General features: G+C 40.9%; 1 protein-coding gene across 1 annotated transcript in view; it reads right to left on the reverse strand.

Annotated features, from left to right (window-relative positions):
- The window catches only part of LOC139452988 (uncharacterized), a 31,416-nt gene extending 14,214 nt beyond the window's left edge, over positions 1-17,202 (reverse strand). The window contains exons 1-8 of the mRNA XM_071234614.1: positions 17,144-17,202; positions 11,552-11,600; positions 9,908-10,094; positions 8,850-9,073; positions 3,392-3,646; positions 2,567-2,662; positions 1,181-1,313; positions 506-717 (exon numbers count right to left, since the gene is read on the reverse strand). Of these exons, the coding sequence (XP_071090715.1) occupies positions 506-717; positions 1,181-1,313; positions 2,567-2,662; positions 3,392-3,646; positions 8,850-9,073; positions 9,908-10,094; positions 11,552-11,600; positions 17,144-17,173 (1,186 nt within the window). The 5' untranslated portion in view covers positions 17,174-17,202. The remainder of the gene's footprint in view (positions 1-505; positions 718-1,180; positions 1,314-2,566; positions 2,663-3,391; positions 3,647-8,849; positions 9,074-9,907; positions 10,095-11,551; positions 11,601-17,143) is intronic.
- Between the last annotated feature and the right edge of the window lie 213 nt (positions 17,203-17,415).

A 17,415-nucleotide genomic window follows, 5' to 3' on the forward strand; every position in this document is an offset into this window, starting at 1 on the left:
TCATCCATAAATTCTTGTCCTTACTTACTAAATATATGAATTTTTTCACTGATAATCAATGATGACACCAGGTGTTCGCGAAAAGTGTAATCATGTCCTCTCTACCGGTAGCACATACCACTCACAATTTCTAAGTGAGTGTTGGATGCCAAACGCCACACAGCAATTTTCCTGCCACATGACAGTAGCCTGTGAACCATCGAGTCTTGACCAGGCAATCCAGTGACACAATAGCGCATGTACTGATTTAGTTACTTAAAACGATGTGTTGGTTTTCAAAATATATCCGCTGTGTAGATATTCCGCACAAAGTGTTGCATTTCATAGTTAATTAGTGATAGTATCATAAAAGTAAGTTTGATATATGTTAACAATAATGCATGCATGTTACAGTGCCTGTTGGCCTAGATAAAATTTCCGGCTTCTGACACACAAAGAATCGCTTGTGCTAGGCGTATTTGTAATATCGGGGACTATCGTTGTTATACAATGGCTAGATACAGACCTTCCGGCTTCTGACACACAAAGGGTCGCTTGTGTTGGCAGTTGTCAGTGATCCAAGTGTTGTTACTGTTGTTAGGGACAGCTGCTACACACAGAGTCTCTGTGCCCACGCTTGGAAACCCGGATTGGAAGTGATTCCAAGTCATTGCTGTATCGTCGACCCAAGTATACCCGCTCGCTGACGCTCCACTTAAACCCATCCAGAAGGATATGCTAGAGAACAATGTATCTTATAATTAACAAGTGTAGCAGTTGGCACAAACCAAATTAAACTTTGTTGCCCTGAAGGAGATTTTGTTTGGGGGCAAATTTCTTATAGAATTAAATAGTTGTTTCTTCTCCCGGTTCATATACTCATCATATAGTTACTGTTCTAAACCGTCATGAACAATTCATTACTTGAGAAGATACTGTTGGGGTTCCAAGATTTTTTCCCCCTACTCTTTGTGTATAATAGACTCTGCTTTTAGAAGAGATTTCTTATGATTATGGAAAGATTTTTGTCTCTATTATTCGACTAAACTATTGGCCTATTAAACATTAGGAGCTGTCTGATGCCTTGTTTTTGTGACTGTTTTAATACACCGACTAAACGCTATACATATATTTCGGACATATACATGTATTTGTTTATGACATGAATCATGAACAAAAGACTGCCGTTGGAGATACAGACCCATAAGATCCGAATAACTTGTGGAGCTTAAGGGCATCATCTGTTGTAGAGAGGACAACGAGCTGCTGACTGTTGCTGGTACAGATGGCCATTGCTTCAAACCACGTAGCATTTGTAGAAAAGAAGGTATACACTGAAACGAAAGAGGTTTTGATAGATTTGCGTCATTGTTTTCGAAGGGAAGCGTTTCCATTTATTCTTGTAGTTTGTCCGAACGAAAGAAACGATTTGCGAATATTTTCTGTAATGGCTGACAATACATCAAATGGGGCAGGTAGGGATAATAATGGCATGATTGGCTTTTTGTATTTTGGCAAATCAATTAACCAAAACAATTGTGATTTTAATGTGAAGGTCACAGAGGGCAGATACATGAACGCCGCGCGATCGACACTGGTTGACATACTAGTTCGAAAAACTGTTTCCCAGAATCAGAGTAAATGACTTCTTCCACATTCCAGTTAGATAAAGTGTAGTCAAACCTGTTTCCCAGAATCAGAGTAAATGACTTCTTCCACATTCCAGTTAGATAAAGTGTAGTCAAACCTGTTTCGGGATGAGGGGTGTGGATGGATGGGTGTGAGATGGGATCTTACTTTTAAGACGAATTACGGACATCTCGTCATCAAAGAGAGAAAGCACATGTTGCCGAATCCAAAACATATTCTGCGCAGTGGATGATCTGGTGGTTATAGCTTTTTCTTGTCACGCAGAAGACCAGTGATCGACTCACTCACTCACTCACTCGATGCGCACCTCTCTCACTCACTCATCTGATACTAAGCCCCCTCATTCTCTAATCTGATACTTAACGCACTCATTCACTTGAGTCTAAACACCCTCCCTCAATCACTCACCTGATACTAACGACACCCCCACCCCCATCCCCCATTCACTCATCTGATACTAAACACTCTCTCACTTGAGTCTTAACACTCTCACTCACTCACTCAACTGATGCTAAACGCCCTCATTTACTCCCCTGGTGTGACCGGCTCTGTGGTCTAGTGGTAGAGCGTCCGCCCGGAGAGCGGAAGGTCCGGGGTTCGATCCCCGGCCGCGTCATACCAAAAGACGTTAAAAGATGGTACTTGTTGTTACCCTGTCTGGCGCTCAGCATTAAGGGGCTAAAACAAGGACTGTCGGCTCGGAGTCAGTATACCGCGTCTGAGTATTCATGTTAAACCGCGGCATGGTGTCTCAGTGAGCTAGCACCATAAATCGGCATCAGTCCGGACTAGTACAAACAGCCACACACACACACACACACACACACACACGTGCATGTACGTCGCTATATGAATGCAATAATCTTGGACGCGACGTTAAACCCAATCTCACCTCACCTCACCTCACCTCACCTCACCTCACCTCACCTCACCTCACCTGATGTACTCTCAGAGCCCACTGATCCAGGACATGGAGTGAAAGGTTTTGCCGAGATAAGGTCGAAAGTTGGAAAGTTGGTCCCATTGACCACATCTGTAAAACGTAACACGCAGACATCAGCCGGGTTATAACGGTAATCTGTGAAAGCATCTCTTGGCCTGACAATCTCACTACTTTTGTTTATGTTTCCTGGCGCGTCATTATGAACACTGTGTGACATTGTGCCGATTTGGGTTCAGTTCGAAGAAAACAAAGGCACTTTGAAGCTCTTTGTCTTGTTGGATCACGCCAAAGACGTTCTTAAAGTAAAACAAGGAGCGCAGAGTGTCACCAGACCGTCGTGGCATGAAGGTCTTTATTGATTATTGAGTCCGATTAGCAACAACACCTGGACCCGTGAAGATCCGGGGTAGAATAGGTCTTCAGGAATCCATTCTTGACGTAAAAGACGGCTATGCTTGTCGTAAAACACGACAAATTGGATCGGGTGGTCAGGCTCGTTGACTTGGTTGATGCATGTCATCGTATCCCAACTGCGTGCATCGATGCTCATGATGTCAATTACTGGATTGTCTGGTCCAGACTCCATTTTTTACAGACTGCCTTCATATAGCTGGAATATTGTTGAGTGCGGCGTTAAACAGCAAACAAACAACAACAGGAAAACAGACAAACCATTCATATTCCTGTTTAGGGCCTGTCATCCTGAAATATACTGAGTACACGTTTCACGCCTGTAAAATCTGCCTACTTTACATATAGTGTCTACCAATTAGATGAAAGTATTTTAAATTGACGATCGTGTGATGTTGTACAACTCACTTGCAAAACACTTCTTTTTATACAGCTGTTCGTCGTTAGAGTTGGCTACATTCGTCGCAATGTCAAAATGCGTTGAGTCTGAGGCGAAGTGTAGATCACACTTAGTTGGTGATGAGGTATAAGCCCAACACTCCTGGGTACCCTCCACAGCCGCGTCACACAGACCTTGGCACTCATTCACAGGCAGGGCACCTGCTTCGTAGGGGGAGCCGTCTACGCCACGACTGTCAGGGACCATCTCATAATTGCAGGTGCCTGGAAAAAGTAGAATTCTGGTCAAATGATATTGTGAGAGACTTGTGTTCAACGCCGCTTTTTAAGCGTTTCAGTTGTTGTGGAAAGAACAAAGAATGTATGGACAAACTTGGAATATTCTGGTATTTCGAACCCGCGTTCAATGAATCCTGGCCCCACGAAGGAGTGCAAGACATATTCCGGCATCCCCGGGGATGGCTTATAACGTTTGTGTTGTAACAAGTGTTTTTAAAACGAAATTGATTAACAAATACAATGGGTCTTGAGGCATTTCATGTCATGAATAAAAAACGTCAACGCGAGGAAATAATCATCCTCGACTGAAGGCAAAATAGTGGTGAAAAAAAGATGTTGTCGTCCTGTAGAATACATGACAGCGTATACTTCCATGGCATCAGTGATGTCTCACACAAAATCGACACACTTGTGTATGTGTTACAATGCTCGTTTCACACTGAGGGTCACGGGTGGTCCAGTCGTCTCAGGCGCCGCAATTCGTTGTGCAAAGTTGCGTCCCTTGGGCAAGCCAGAATCCTATGATCGTAGGTTCGAATTCCGGTTCGCCCTGATTATGTACATGTATGTAGGTTTGTCAGCACCACACCCGTGCTCGTAGGTTTCGCCAAAGCGGTATACTTATTAGACCGGCTTAAACCATCACAAGATGACCCATCTCGATTATCAACCGAAACATATTCCATTGGGTGTAGAAAACAAAAGAGTGGTGAAATATATAAGACTGGATCAATGACAATCAGTGATGACGCCAGGTGTTCGCGAACAAGGGTTATTGAACTTTTAGCATCATTTTCCATTATTCTTACTGGAGTTGTTTTCATTATTCTTAATGGGGTTGAAAATCGACTTTAGTTTCGAGTCCTCGAGGACCCACAGGTAGTGTTAATAATTACATAGGCATAACAGTCTTGAGTATATTCGGCATTTATTTATATTTGAATCATAAATATAAGAATGGTATTTTGGTCTGAAGCTTTTGAGAAGATAGGCGAAGAACAAGCGGAATTTAGACGTGGGTATTCCACTACGGATACCATATTTATTTTACGGGGCTAACATGGAAAATTGTATGCAATTATTGTGGATGTAAATTATGGTTATATTTCTTTCTGAAAAGATAAGTAACCAAATGGGAATATTAATATGTAATATCTATCCAGATATAAAATCGTGTGTTGGAAATAATGGTATATATTCAGATATTCTTAACTTTGAGACTGGAGTGCGATAAGGTTTTGTGTTAAGCCCTTTTCTCTACTCATTAGTAATAAACTTGCCAAACAGATAAAACGTAATTGAATGGGGGTATTCAAATACACCCAGAAACTATGAAAATATTTATGTTACTCTTTGCTGATGATATAGTTATGTTCTCAACTACTGTAGTAGACCTAAAAACGGTTAATAAATCAATTAGAAGTAAGAGAAGAAGGAAATATGGTATTTCAAAGGAAAAACATTAGAAAAAGTTACATTCTATAAATATTACAATGTTACATTACAAATAAGTTATCGTGAAAACAACATACTAATAATGTAGCGATTCAATGGAAGAAGGCACTGTTCGGTCTGTTACATAAGTTACAAAATGTAAGTGACCTTTCATATGAGACATTTTTTAAATTGTTTGATAACATGATTTCCCCAATTCTGTTATTTGGCTCTGCAGTATGGGGCTATAGGAACCTCACTCGATTAAAGCTCTTCATATTAATGCCTGTAAAAGATTTCTAGGTACGAAACAAGGTACGTCCAATGTAATAGTGTAAGGAGAATGTGTGTGTTTACCGTTAGGTTTCACAATATATTAGTCATACAATACTAGTTGAAGTAGCTTAAAATGTCAAATAACCGATTACCACGAAAATATTACAAGGTGGTGTTGTTGTATGAAACACATGGATCTAAGAACTGGGCTTATTATGTAATGAACTTACTCTATAAATGTGGTTACGGTTATTATGGAACAATCATTGTGTTGAATGGCAAGTATTGGTGATATGTCCAACCAACAGCGGACCTCTATTGTTGATTTATGAAGTAAATGTTGCTACTATAAGTTATGCAAATCGTTATTATCTACTGAAAGCTGTTTAATGGATGTGAGCCTGAGAAAGGGCTGAACATCAAAGTATACTTATCATGCCATTACAATCAGAAAGTAAAGTGTGTGTACAGCATCTCCGCTTACACATTGTAATACAAGTACTATGGGGCTGTGGCCTTTCAGTATTGAGAACATGAAGATTGATTGATTGAGACTGGTCCCCCGTCATAAACATGGTAATAACCATGATCGATTGACTGATAGTGAATACGATGTCAAGCAGAAGCCAGCCTTTAATCTGTTAAACAATTTACTTGTAATAATTGTATATTGACGTGTATGCTTGTGAACATGGTCCTTGGGAAAAGACACAATAGACTGAGAATGAGTGTCAAAGAAAGATCCGGTTTATCTTAACGTTGCGGATGTTTTCAGTGAGCTAACCAAACGAAGTCGACCTTTTGTACTTATGGCTAGCCTGGATATATACAGCTTGCTTGGTCGATGATGTACTTCTCAGCCGCCATGAGAAATTGTTAGAGCTGGAAACGTGAATTCTAGTCTATAGATAATTTGGTTAATGCATTTGTCTGTATGCTACAATATTAATCTGCTCGCTACAGCATAATGCTGTTTGCTACAGTATACTAATAAACTGCACGGCACTTTATTACTCTGCACAAAACGTCAGTAAACTGCACACTACAGCAATGTTTTGCATGGTACAGCATTAAGCTGACGTAGCTCAGTTTCATTCTAAGTTATGCAGTACACATATACATATATTGTGTATCATGAATAAAAATTATCAGTGTAGTTTATATACAACGCACCTTTCAAAAGGTGACTGGGGGCACGGGTGGACTAGTGGTTTGAGGTGAAGCAATTTACAGTCCAGAGTTGCGTCCCTTGGGCACTCCAGAAACCTATGATTATGGGTTCGAATCCTGTTTTTTCCCGATTATGTTTGTAGGTTTGTCAGCACCATACCGCTTCGGGCTTTTTCTCTCACATTAAACTGACCCGCCGTGATATCACTGGGTCACTGTTTAAAGCGGCCTTTAATCCAACTCACTCACTCATTGCTTTCCTGCCTATTTATAAAAGTATGTTGTCTTACATAAAAGAAATGGCACCGAATAATTGAACATTTGTGAAGTCCACTCGTGGATTTCTTCGCATGGGGGTTTATGTAATAACGACGAAGAACCTCACACACTCGGAGATAGAAACTTACATGTAGAAAACAAGCGCAAGTTTATTATATACAAACATAAGTTGAAAGAGTTTGGGATAAAATTAGGTCAATAAATGTAGAGATTATATCTGTGTCATACTGAATGTACGAAACAAAAGTAAAAATTCTTAGCGAGAGCGAGGGTATTACATGAATTCTGACACGAGTTTCATAAAATTAGTATGACACACATGCGTGTGTAATATCTAATTTTCCTAAATCCTTTAGAAATATGCGACCACCATCTCAGAAAACCATAATTGTCGAATGACGTCATCAAACTTAATAAACGGCTCTGACGACCTTTCTAAGTACGTCATCATTCCATCCTCACGTAACAATTCGAATGACGTCAACAATGACGTAATTAAAAACACTGGTGATATTTGAACGAGTGCACTCACGATTTTTATGAAGATTATTATTTCTAACCCTATGGGTAATAATAATGAATTGTTTTGTGCACTTTTGCACACATTCATTTGTCTGATGATCCTCTTGTGAAGGCATTCCACAGTTTTCTAAAACGAACCAAGGATGTGGGACTTAATCTCAATGTCGGTGTTGATTTTGTTGATGGTTCTGTACTGCTGGGCGGTACAGAAATGAGTGTCAACCAAGCGAAGTGCCATATCAAATCGGCCCAGACTCAGTTTTACTGAGGAGAGGCTTTCTGAACGACAACGGCATTGAGTCTATGTGCAGTGTGTTGAGAAGATCGGCAATCCTGCAGAGTCCTTCACTTGGATGAAGTCGTCTGGCCTGAAAAGTGGAACAGAAGGCTTTCCGTTTGCTGCTCAGGACCAGTCACTTCCCACTCGAAACTGTCATTGTGTGATTTTGCATCAAAATGTAAATATGAAATGTAGATTATGTAATGAATTTAATGAGACCGTCCAACACATTGTCAGTGGATGCCCAACTTTGGCCCAAACACAGTATCTTAAACGACATGATGGGGTGTCTCGATCATTTTATTACCGTATCCGTCATGCTTGTGGTTTTGACACAGAGGTCCACCAATGGTACGACCCGGAATATGTAGAGGGCGTCATGGAAAATGATAAATACAAACGTCTATTGAATAGGCCCATTTATAGCCTCAGACGTATCCAGGCCAACAAACCTGATCTTGTCCTTTTTGATAAATCCAATGAAATCATTTATATCATTGAACTTTCTGTCCCCTTTGACACTAATGTGATTGACAAGATGAGGAAAAACATGGCAAATATGCGGACCTCGCTTTCGAAATGTCACGCTTGCATCCCAAGTACCAAGTTGTCCGACTCGCCATTGTTCTCTGTGTCTTAGGTTTGGTACATCCCAATCTGTTGACTGACATTGGGAGAGTACCCAGGTTTGCTACTAGGAATACAGCCCTTCTGGGTAATGCAGAAGGCTGCAGTGTTGGTGAGTCTTCACATTCTCCGAAAGGTTCTGGATGGGTTTGAATAGGCAGTGCTTCCTGGGAGAAGTCCCATTCGCTGTCTGGGCTGCGAGTGGGCAAGGGCCCTGAGCTGATGATGAGCCTAACCAGCCTGACTGTGCCAGGATCACCCACGCGGATCATTACGCGTTTCCGTGGTGGGCCTAGATGGGAAGAATTTAATCCCACGAACCAAACACACATCACTCCCCGATAAATTTAAGATTTTCCATTTGCCAAAATAAGCGATTTTTAATTAAAACTCGATATTTATATTACATAGTCAATAGTCTCATGTGTGACGCTGACCGTGACATTTAACGGACATACGCTCACTCACTCCTAAATATGGAAACACATTCATCTATCGCATACTTGTATACTCGTATATGAACAACCTGCATAATATCAACTTGCTAGATGAGAAGATTTATTTATTATATTCATGAATTTTCATTGCTTTCAACCGTACCTCCAACCTTCTCGCAGACATATGGACTGTCCTCCTTGCAATCGGCGGTTGCGTACCCGGCACCTGGGCGCCACCTGAGGCACAAACGCGTCGTCTGGAACAATGGTTGAAACAGAGTGGCCCAGTTGGCGGTGATTGTGCCCGCTGGCTCACAGTCCAGCCATGAATAGCTGGCCGGGACAGTCTCGACCATGGTATATAGTCCAATAGAGTGGGACTCCAATCTTGAGGAGAAACACCAGAAATCATGTTAGTTTTTTAAACCCAATGCACTTATAACATAATATAACATTATAACCGTATCAGTGTATATTCCGTATAATAAATGTATCAGTATGTATACTGTGCACTATAAATATCAGTATATAGATCGTGTACAATAAGTATCAGTGTATACATAGTGTAATATTTGTATAATTGTTTATATCGTGCACTATAAGTATCAAAGTATATTCCGTCATATAAGTATCATTATTATACCTCCATGTCAGAATGATGAGATCTTATTGGTTTACGTGATCTTGATAAAATACTATAAATCTTGAATACCCCGCTACGAAGAAGACAGGCTGCATGTGGATTTCTGAACGGAAGAATAAATCCCTTTTACTTCAAAGCCACAATCATCAAGCTTTTTCCGAGTCAATGAAAGTCTCAGAGCAGAACAAGTTATCCTCATCTCAATCGAACAGCTGTTTTTATCAAGTTTGAATTTTTTAAAATTCTTTTTACAATGGCAGATTCAAACATGTCGGTAAGATAAATTCGTTGCAGCAGGATCACTCGGGGTACAAGGGGTTTTATGCGTCCCCCGTTATGTACCAGTCGCCCCTGCTCGTGGTGTGAAACGTTACGCGGGACGCATAAAACCACATGTACCCCTCGTGATCATGCTGCAACTTTTTTCTTAACAGAATAATAAAAGCATCAGTGTGTATACCGTATAATGTAGAAAGTATTATTTTACGCCGCTTTTAGCAATATTCCAGCAATATCCCGGCGGTGGACACCAGAATTGTGTGGCATTAAACAAACAAAGAAACATGTTTGTTCCTTACATGCTAAGATGCGACGACCAGGGGCCTTGTGCTAGTTGATCAGCCAGGTCCTCCATTGTGGTGTCTTTCAGATACAAAAGATGAGCTCCCAAAGCTTCACAGAGGAACTGTGCTTCATTCCAAGATCGCTTGTCTGTGTACAAAGTCCATGTCGTCATGGAGGTGGGGAGACTGGACGCTGAAGTCACTGTTGGCAGGAGTAAGGCTATCAGTAAGGCGACAGCTGATACAAAAATCACATACATATTGATGAGGAATGAGAAAATGACAAGTGGTTCACAGTCGACACGAGCCGGTATGTTCAAGGCAAAGGAAATGGCTGATCGTTAATGGGTGGCCCAGTCGTTTGTCTAAGATGCCGCGATTTGCTGTGCAGAGTTGCGTTCCGTGGGCACGTCAGAAACCTGTGATTGTGGGTTCGAATCCCGGTTCGCCCCGATTATGTTCATAGGTTTGTCAGCCCCATACCCGTGCTCGCCGGTTTCACCAAAGTGTTAAACGTCTGAGACCTGCATCACTTCGGGCTTTCCTCCCACATTAAGCTGACACGCCGTGATATAACTGGAATACTGTTAAAATCGGCGTTAAACCCGACTTACTCACTCACTCACTCATGGCATGACGGATAACTATAGCAATGTGAAAGAGTCGGATGATACTTAACGTCTTTTGAGTAATATATTTTAAGGTATCCACTGTTCGAGACACGTCGAGTGTCAATATTGCACCATATCATCAACGAATAATGTCGGCGTCAGCTTCTGTTGTCTGGGAATAACAGGTCGAGGTTGTTTGTCGTTACGCTGGGCTGCGATAACAACACCTGCCGGGTTGCGCAACATCCTCACACTGCCAACTAGTACACATCCCCAGGTAATAGCTCAGGCTCATTTTGAAATGATTTGTCTTTTCAAGTTTTTGTACAATAACAGTTTTTATTAGGAAAATCAATAGCTACTGAAGTACATCAACACAGACTGAGTTTGTGATGTCGTGCAACACGCTCAGCCACAACTGGATAACTAGGTGGCCGTATCCAGGGTATTCAACATGCCCCAGCGCGCCATCTCAAGACCTGGGATAGTATGTAACGTAACCGCAAGTTGTTACGTTTAGGTGGCATTAGCTTTCTGAATAATATGTACCTCATTAATAAGTGATATGTACAATCAGTCTGCCAGTTACACAAAGAAAAACGTAACGCATGGCTAAGGACATCCGGCGTCTATTTTTATAATATAGTGATTGATTGAGTGAGTTGTGTTTAACGCCGCTTTTAACAATATTCCTGTTGTATCACGGCATGTCAGCTGAATGTGGGAGGAAAGCCTGAAGTGATGCATGTCTCAGACGTTTACCACTTTGGTGAAAGTCGTGACAACGGGCATGGTGCTGACAAACCTGGAAACATAATCGCGACAAACCCAGGTTCAAACCCAGGATCATTGGATTCTGGCGTGTCCAAGGGACACAACTCTTCACAGCGAATTGCCGCGCCTTAGACGACTCGACCACCCGTGCCCCCATGTTATTTTATAGATATGATATATAGATGTATACTGAGCTCGTTAATATCTTCCTGTACATAATAACACAAACATTGATAATTGAAAGACAACCAAAATGTTGAATTATTTCACTTACCTGTTATTAATGTCATCATTACAATGTCGACGGCAGCCGCCATCTTGTCCTGCAAATTGAAAATAATAGTAATACCAATTGTGAAGTGAATGAGTGAATATACCATGGACTGGTTGGTCAGGCTGACGTGGCTAATAAAGCGGTACCTGCATGGATCATTGCTCACTACTGGGTTGTCAAGTACAGACTAGACTATTTATAGGCCATCACACAAGGCAACATCGTTGCGTAAGGAAACAATTGACACGTATTTTTAATGAAAACTGTGTGAGTGGCGGGAACTGCAAGTAGAGCCAATCTCATTAAAATCAGATCTTAGTTGTCGCTATCGTTAAAGATAGATCTGAGGACATCCCATTAAGGGTCACGTCAGAACGACCTTTCATCCAACCAATCAGAGCGTCGCTTACCAGATCATCACAGTGACAGTCGGAATGTGTTTTCTAATCATGCAACCTCGAAATATTTAACAGAGGGTATTCCGAACAACAGTTACGGGTTTTATGATTATATCCATACAATCTAGGCCATGTATAAGCCAATCCATAATGTTCTTTTTATCAGTTTTAACATTTTTAATCGAGAATACGTCAAAATATGTTTCGAAGCGTAGTCGCCAGTTTGAAACTAGTGTCGCAAAGCTCGAGAAAGCTGCCTTATGATTGGCTAATATCGATTTCTTGTCAGTCATTTCATTGGTCGGTCAAAATTTGCAAAAGGTCGTTCTGACGTGACAGTAGACAGTAGATATTATGACCGCGAATGATCTTCAAGGACTTTAGGGGTAAGACGCGAAATTTCAAAGATGACATTTTTGGATCAGTCGTGAGCCATTTGTAGCGGATTCTTACAAAAGTTTGCACATTGGTTTTTCGATTCATACCTCAATGGACCGAAGAAAATACACAGTCAATGCTTATGATTAAATTCGACAACAAAAAACATGTTTTATCTACATCAGTTTAACTAAAAACAGTTGTATATATAAAAAAAGACAAAATGACGACATTGATAAAAATTCCTGGTATAGGAATATATACTGTGGCGTGACATGAATCAGGTGATCGTTTAATTTATGGACATAACTTGACACGCCTACACGGTCAGTAGCCAATCAACGGAGAGCAGGGTCAAAACAATGTTCATTGGACCTGTCAATTAAGGCAAGAGGCGAAAAGAACTGCAACAGTCAGACTGTAACGAACCGGAAGAAGTATGTCCGAGAGAAGGCGGCTGTTTCAAATAACATGGTCATTTACTGCGTGATTCAAACATTACCTCCCTGATTACGGTAAAACACAGTTGGGGAAATGCTAGTTAGAAATGAAACCCGAAGACATGAACGTTGAACCGAGGCGAGCGGGAAAAAAACAGGCGAGCGAGCCTGCACGTTTGCTGTTTCATTCATTCTCGGCCTTCGGTATGCATGAAAGTCGCTAAATGTCCTGTGCATGACGATACACGTGAGCAGAAAGGGAATTCCCTCGACTGTTATATTGGGATTCCCCGATATTCCGCAGTAATAAAAGTAGTGCGCCGCGGTGGGCGTGGCTTAATTTTTTACATTCATTGGGAAATGAATGCAATAATACGTGACCAATTCAGCTAATCAGAATGCAGGAATTTCCATGAAAACAACGAAGATTTAATCATTCTACCATGAATATGGAAATACTCGATAAAGATTGTCAGTCATGGGTTTCAAATCACAATAAACCTTCTCTGATTGAAACAGCCGATTTGATTGCCGCATCACCGCCGGAGCTAATATTTTTAGAATAGTTTTTATTTTACAGTCATTGTTGGTAGGCATATTGAAATAGTTTTATGCACAATTACAGGCTAAAAAAATGCAAAGTTGCAGTTACGACAATATTCAAATGATGTATTGTAATACATTTCGATCCGAAAACACGATACAAATCTACAGAGAGAATGTATTTTACAGGTTTTCAGGACAAAGGAGAGCTTGCCGACTATATCATAAGCATGTTTAGATGAAAAGGTGACCGTATCCTGGCCTACCTATGGCATCCGCCAACAAACACGTGCAAAAGGCAAGTCAGTCAACAGAGGGAATTGTATTGGATATTGTGTTGGTCACTGATGCGTCAAATATGAAAATATCCTCAAAATATCTGTCATAATCAACATAAAAACGACAAAACCCTTTATGATCATAATAAATATCTGCCTAACACATTGTCCATGTTCGACTCCGACTATATCATAAGCATGTTTAGATGAAAAGGTGACCGTATTCTGCCCTACCGATGGCATCCGCCAACAAACACGTGCAAAAGGCAAGTAAGTCAACAGAGGGAATTGTATCGGATATCGTGTGGGTCACTGATGCGTCAAATATGAAAATATCCTCAAATTATCTGTCATAATCAACATAAAAACGACAAAACCCTTTATGATCATAATAAATATCTGCCTAACACATTGTCCATGTTCGACTCCGAGTATATTATAAGCATGTTTAGATGAAAAGTTGACCGTATCCTGGCCTACCGATGGCATCCGCCACAAACACGTGCAAAAGGCAAGTAAGTCAACAGAGGGAATTGTATCGGATATCGTGTTGGTCACTGATGCGTCAAATATGAAAATATCCTCAAAATGTCTGTCATAATCAACATAAAAACGACAAAACCCTTTATAATCATAATAAATATCTGCCTAACACAGTGTCCATGCACGACTCCGACTATATCATAAGCATGTTTAGATGAAAAGGTGACCGTATTCTGACTTACCAATGGCATCCGCCACAAACACGTGCAAAAGGCAAGTAAGTCAACAGAGGGAATTGTATCGGATATCGTGTTGGTCACTGATGCGTCAAATATGAAAATATCCTCAAATATCTGTCATAATCAACATAAAAACGACAAAACCCTTCATAATCATAATAAATATCTGCCTAACACAGTGTCCATGTACGACTCCGACTATATCATAAGCATGTTTAGATGAAAAGGTGACCGTATCCTGGCCTACCGATGGCATCCGCCAACAAACACGTGCAAAAGGCAAGTCAGTCAACAGAGGGAATTGTATCGGATATCGTGTTGGTCACTGGCGCGTCAAATATGAAAATATCCTTAAAATATGTCATGATACATTTTGAAAGCTTTACTTTTTTGGGCCTTGAATACTGTAATCCTGAACCCCACGCGTACAGAGCTCACAAGCTAGTATCATATTCAGGTTGAATCTGGGATTTGAATCCACCATCGGATCCTAGCACGACTAAAGGGCACAATTGTGCACAGTGTTGTGTTTGGAGACGTTTTGTGTACAGCCATAATTATACATAGGTAAGCATGGCCACAGAACAGGTCGTAAAGTACACTCTTCAAAAAAAGAAACGCACGGGTAGTATGTAGTTTATTGAACCTGACTACACAAAAAAACGGTTTATAAATTGGATATGTATTATTGAAAAATGTTGGTGGGCTGATATTCGACAAACGGAGCCATTGTCGATTTTGCAATGTCGTAAACGGCATTGTACACTTGTTCAAAAATGTCATGGAGGAAAACAGTAAAGCAAAATGCAAGTGCAAGTTGTGGCATTTGTAACTCGTGGTAGTGGCTATGAAAAGGCAAGCATAAGCTAATAACTTGTCATTCAATTGTCAACATTTTTCAAGTTCGAAAATGCCGAGACTCAGCTCTGCCGATCGGAACATCGCCATAGGACGTATCCAAAGAGGCGAATGCCCGTGTTGCAGTCATTTGTTGCACGCCACTTCAACGTCCACCACATCACCATTTGCCGCCTTTGGGACCGATACACACAGTTCAATTCCACCGCAGACCGTCCGTTAACCGGCCGGTAAAGAGTTACCACGCCTGCACAGGATCGCTACATTCGACTGTTCCACCTACGTCATCGCAATGACACAGCTAAAGAGACTGCATGACGCATCCCTGGTTTGAGGAGAATATCGGACCTGACTGTCAGGAACCATCTTCGCGAGGCTGGAATCCGACCCAGAAGACCAGTTATTGTCCCTGTTTTGCAACAGATCCATCGAAAGCGACGCTTGCTTTGGTGCCATACCTTACAGCCCTAGGATTTTAGAAACTGGAGACTAGTGTGGTTTAGCGATGAATCACGATTTCTTCTTCACCGGTGAAATGGAAGACAACGTGTTTATCGTCGTCTAAAAGAGCGTTTGCCCCACATTGTGTGCGTGAATTCGACAATTTCGGTGGCGGTAGTGTCATGGTGCGGGGGGCCATATCCTACACCACGAGACTTGGTTGTGGTTCAAGGAAATTTGACAGCAAATCGCTACATGAATAAAATTCTTCAACCTCACCTTCTTCCAATCATTGACCGTCAGAGCGAGCTGTTTCAACAGGACAACGCTCCACCGCACAAGTCTCGTGTCACGGTAGTCAACCTTCATAATGCCAACATCAACGTATTGCCCTGGCCGTCGAGATATCCAGATCTCAACCCAATCGAACACCTCTGGGATGAACTCGATGGACGTGTAGGTCAACGTCAGAACACGCCGCAGACATTCCCACAACTGGCCAACGCGTTACAAGCAGAATGGCGCAGAATTCCGCAGGACAGAATTCGTACACTTATCCAGTCAGTGTCGAGGAGATGCAGAGCCGTGATTGCTGACCGGGGCGGTCACACGAGATACTGAGTTCAGCGCAACCGTTTTGCCTTATGTGACATGACAATGAACATTTTTCAATGCCTTTGTACAACGACAACATGTCACTATAGAGCTCCAAAATTTCATATCTGCATCAATGATATTAAATTGAATTTACTAAACATCTAACTGTGCGTTTATTTTTTTGAAGAGTGTATATCCATGTTAGAGGAGTTTGGTAATTTGAAATAGAAGCAATTGCTCAGGTAGTGGATATTTTGAGCAAGAATAATATAAATAGATTAACAACCTCTGTATGACAATTAGAGACGGCGTTTCGTTGTAGGTTCTAACAAGCCAGTGATGTACAGAGTGTTGTTGACAAGCATATAAACAGATATAAGGCAGTGTTTAGAATACAGATGTTTGAGTTTCAAAATGCCATTTTCCCCATACACGATTTCTATTTAATGATGGAACACATATGTTGGAGTTTCAACATGACATATTTCCTATATAAGGTATTTACGCTATGATGGAACTCATATTTGGAATTTCAAAATGACATATTCTCTACAGAAGATATCTACTCGATGATAAAACACATATGTTGGAGTTTCGACATGATATATTCACTGTACAAGATATCGAATGATGACAGAACACATATGTTGGAGTTTCAAAATGAAATATTCGCTATGCAAGATATCTAATGACAGAACATATATGTTGGAGTTTCAAAATGAAATATTCGCTATACGAGATATCTAATGATGATAGAACACATATGTTGGAGTTTCAAAATGAAATATTCACTATACAAGATATCTAATGACAGAACATATATGTTGGAGTTTCAAAATGAAATATTCGCTATACAAGATATCTAATGATGATAGAACACATATGTTGGAGTCTCAAAATGACAAAGTCATATTCACTATACAAGATAGCTACTTACAAAAACAGGATTAACATCCACTGCTGGCATCCACTACTGTGAAACAAGTACCGTGGTTCATATCACGTCGGTAAGTAGCACAAGTCACGTGGTAAATGTATTACACACATCGACCAGCTGTCAATCACAGCCCACAGCTTCTCTGATCTCTCCAACCAATCAGTCAGGAGAAACAAGTTTCAGTGCGTGTTATGCACCAGCCGTGGATACCGTTGTTTCTTTGAATATAAAAACACGTACATGAAATCAATAAATACGCAATAAAGTACATA

Source organism: Haliotis cracherodii, unplaced genomic scaffold, assembly GCF_022045235.1.
Source record: "Haliotis cracherodii isolate W230 unplaced genomic scaffold, xgHalCrac1.p SCAF_9, whole genome shotgun sequence".
Classification (NCBI taxonomy): Eukaryota; Metazoa; Mollusca; class Gastropoda; order Lepetellida; family Haliotidae; genus Haliotis; species Haliotis cracherodii.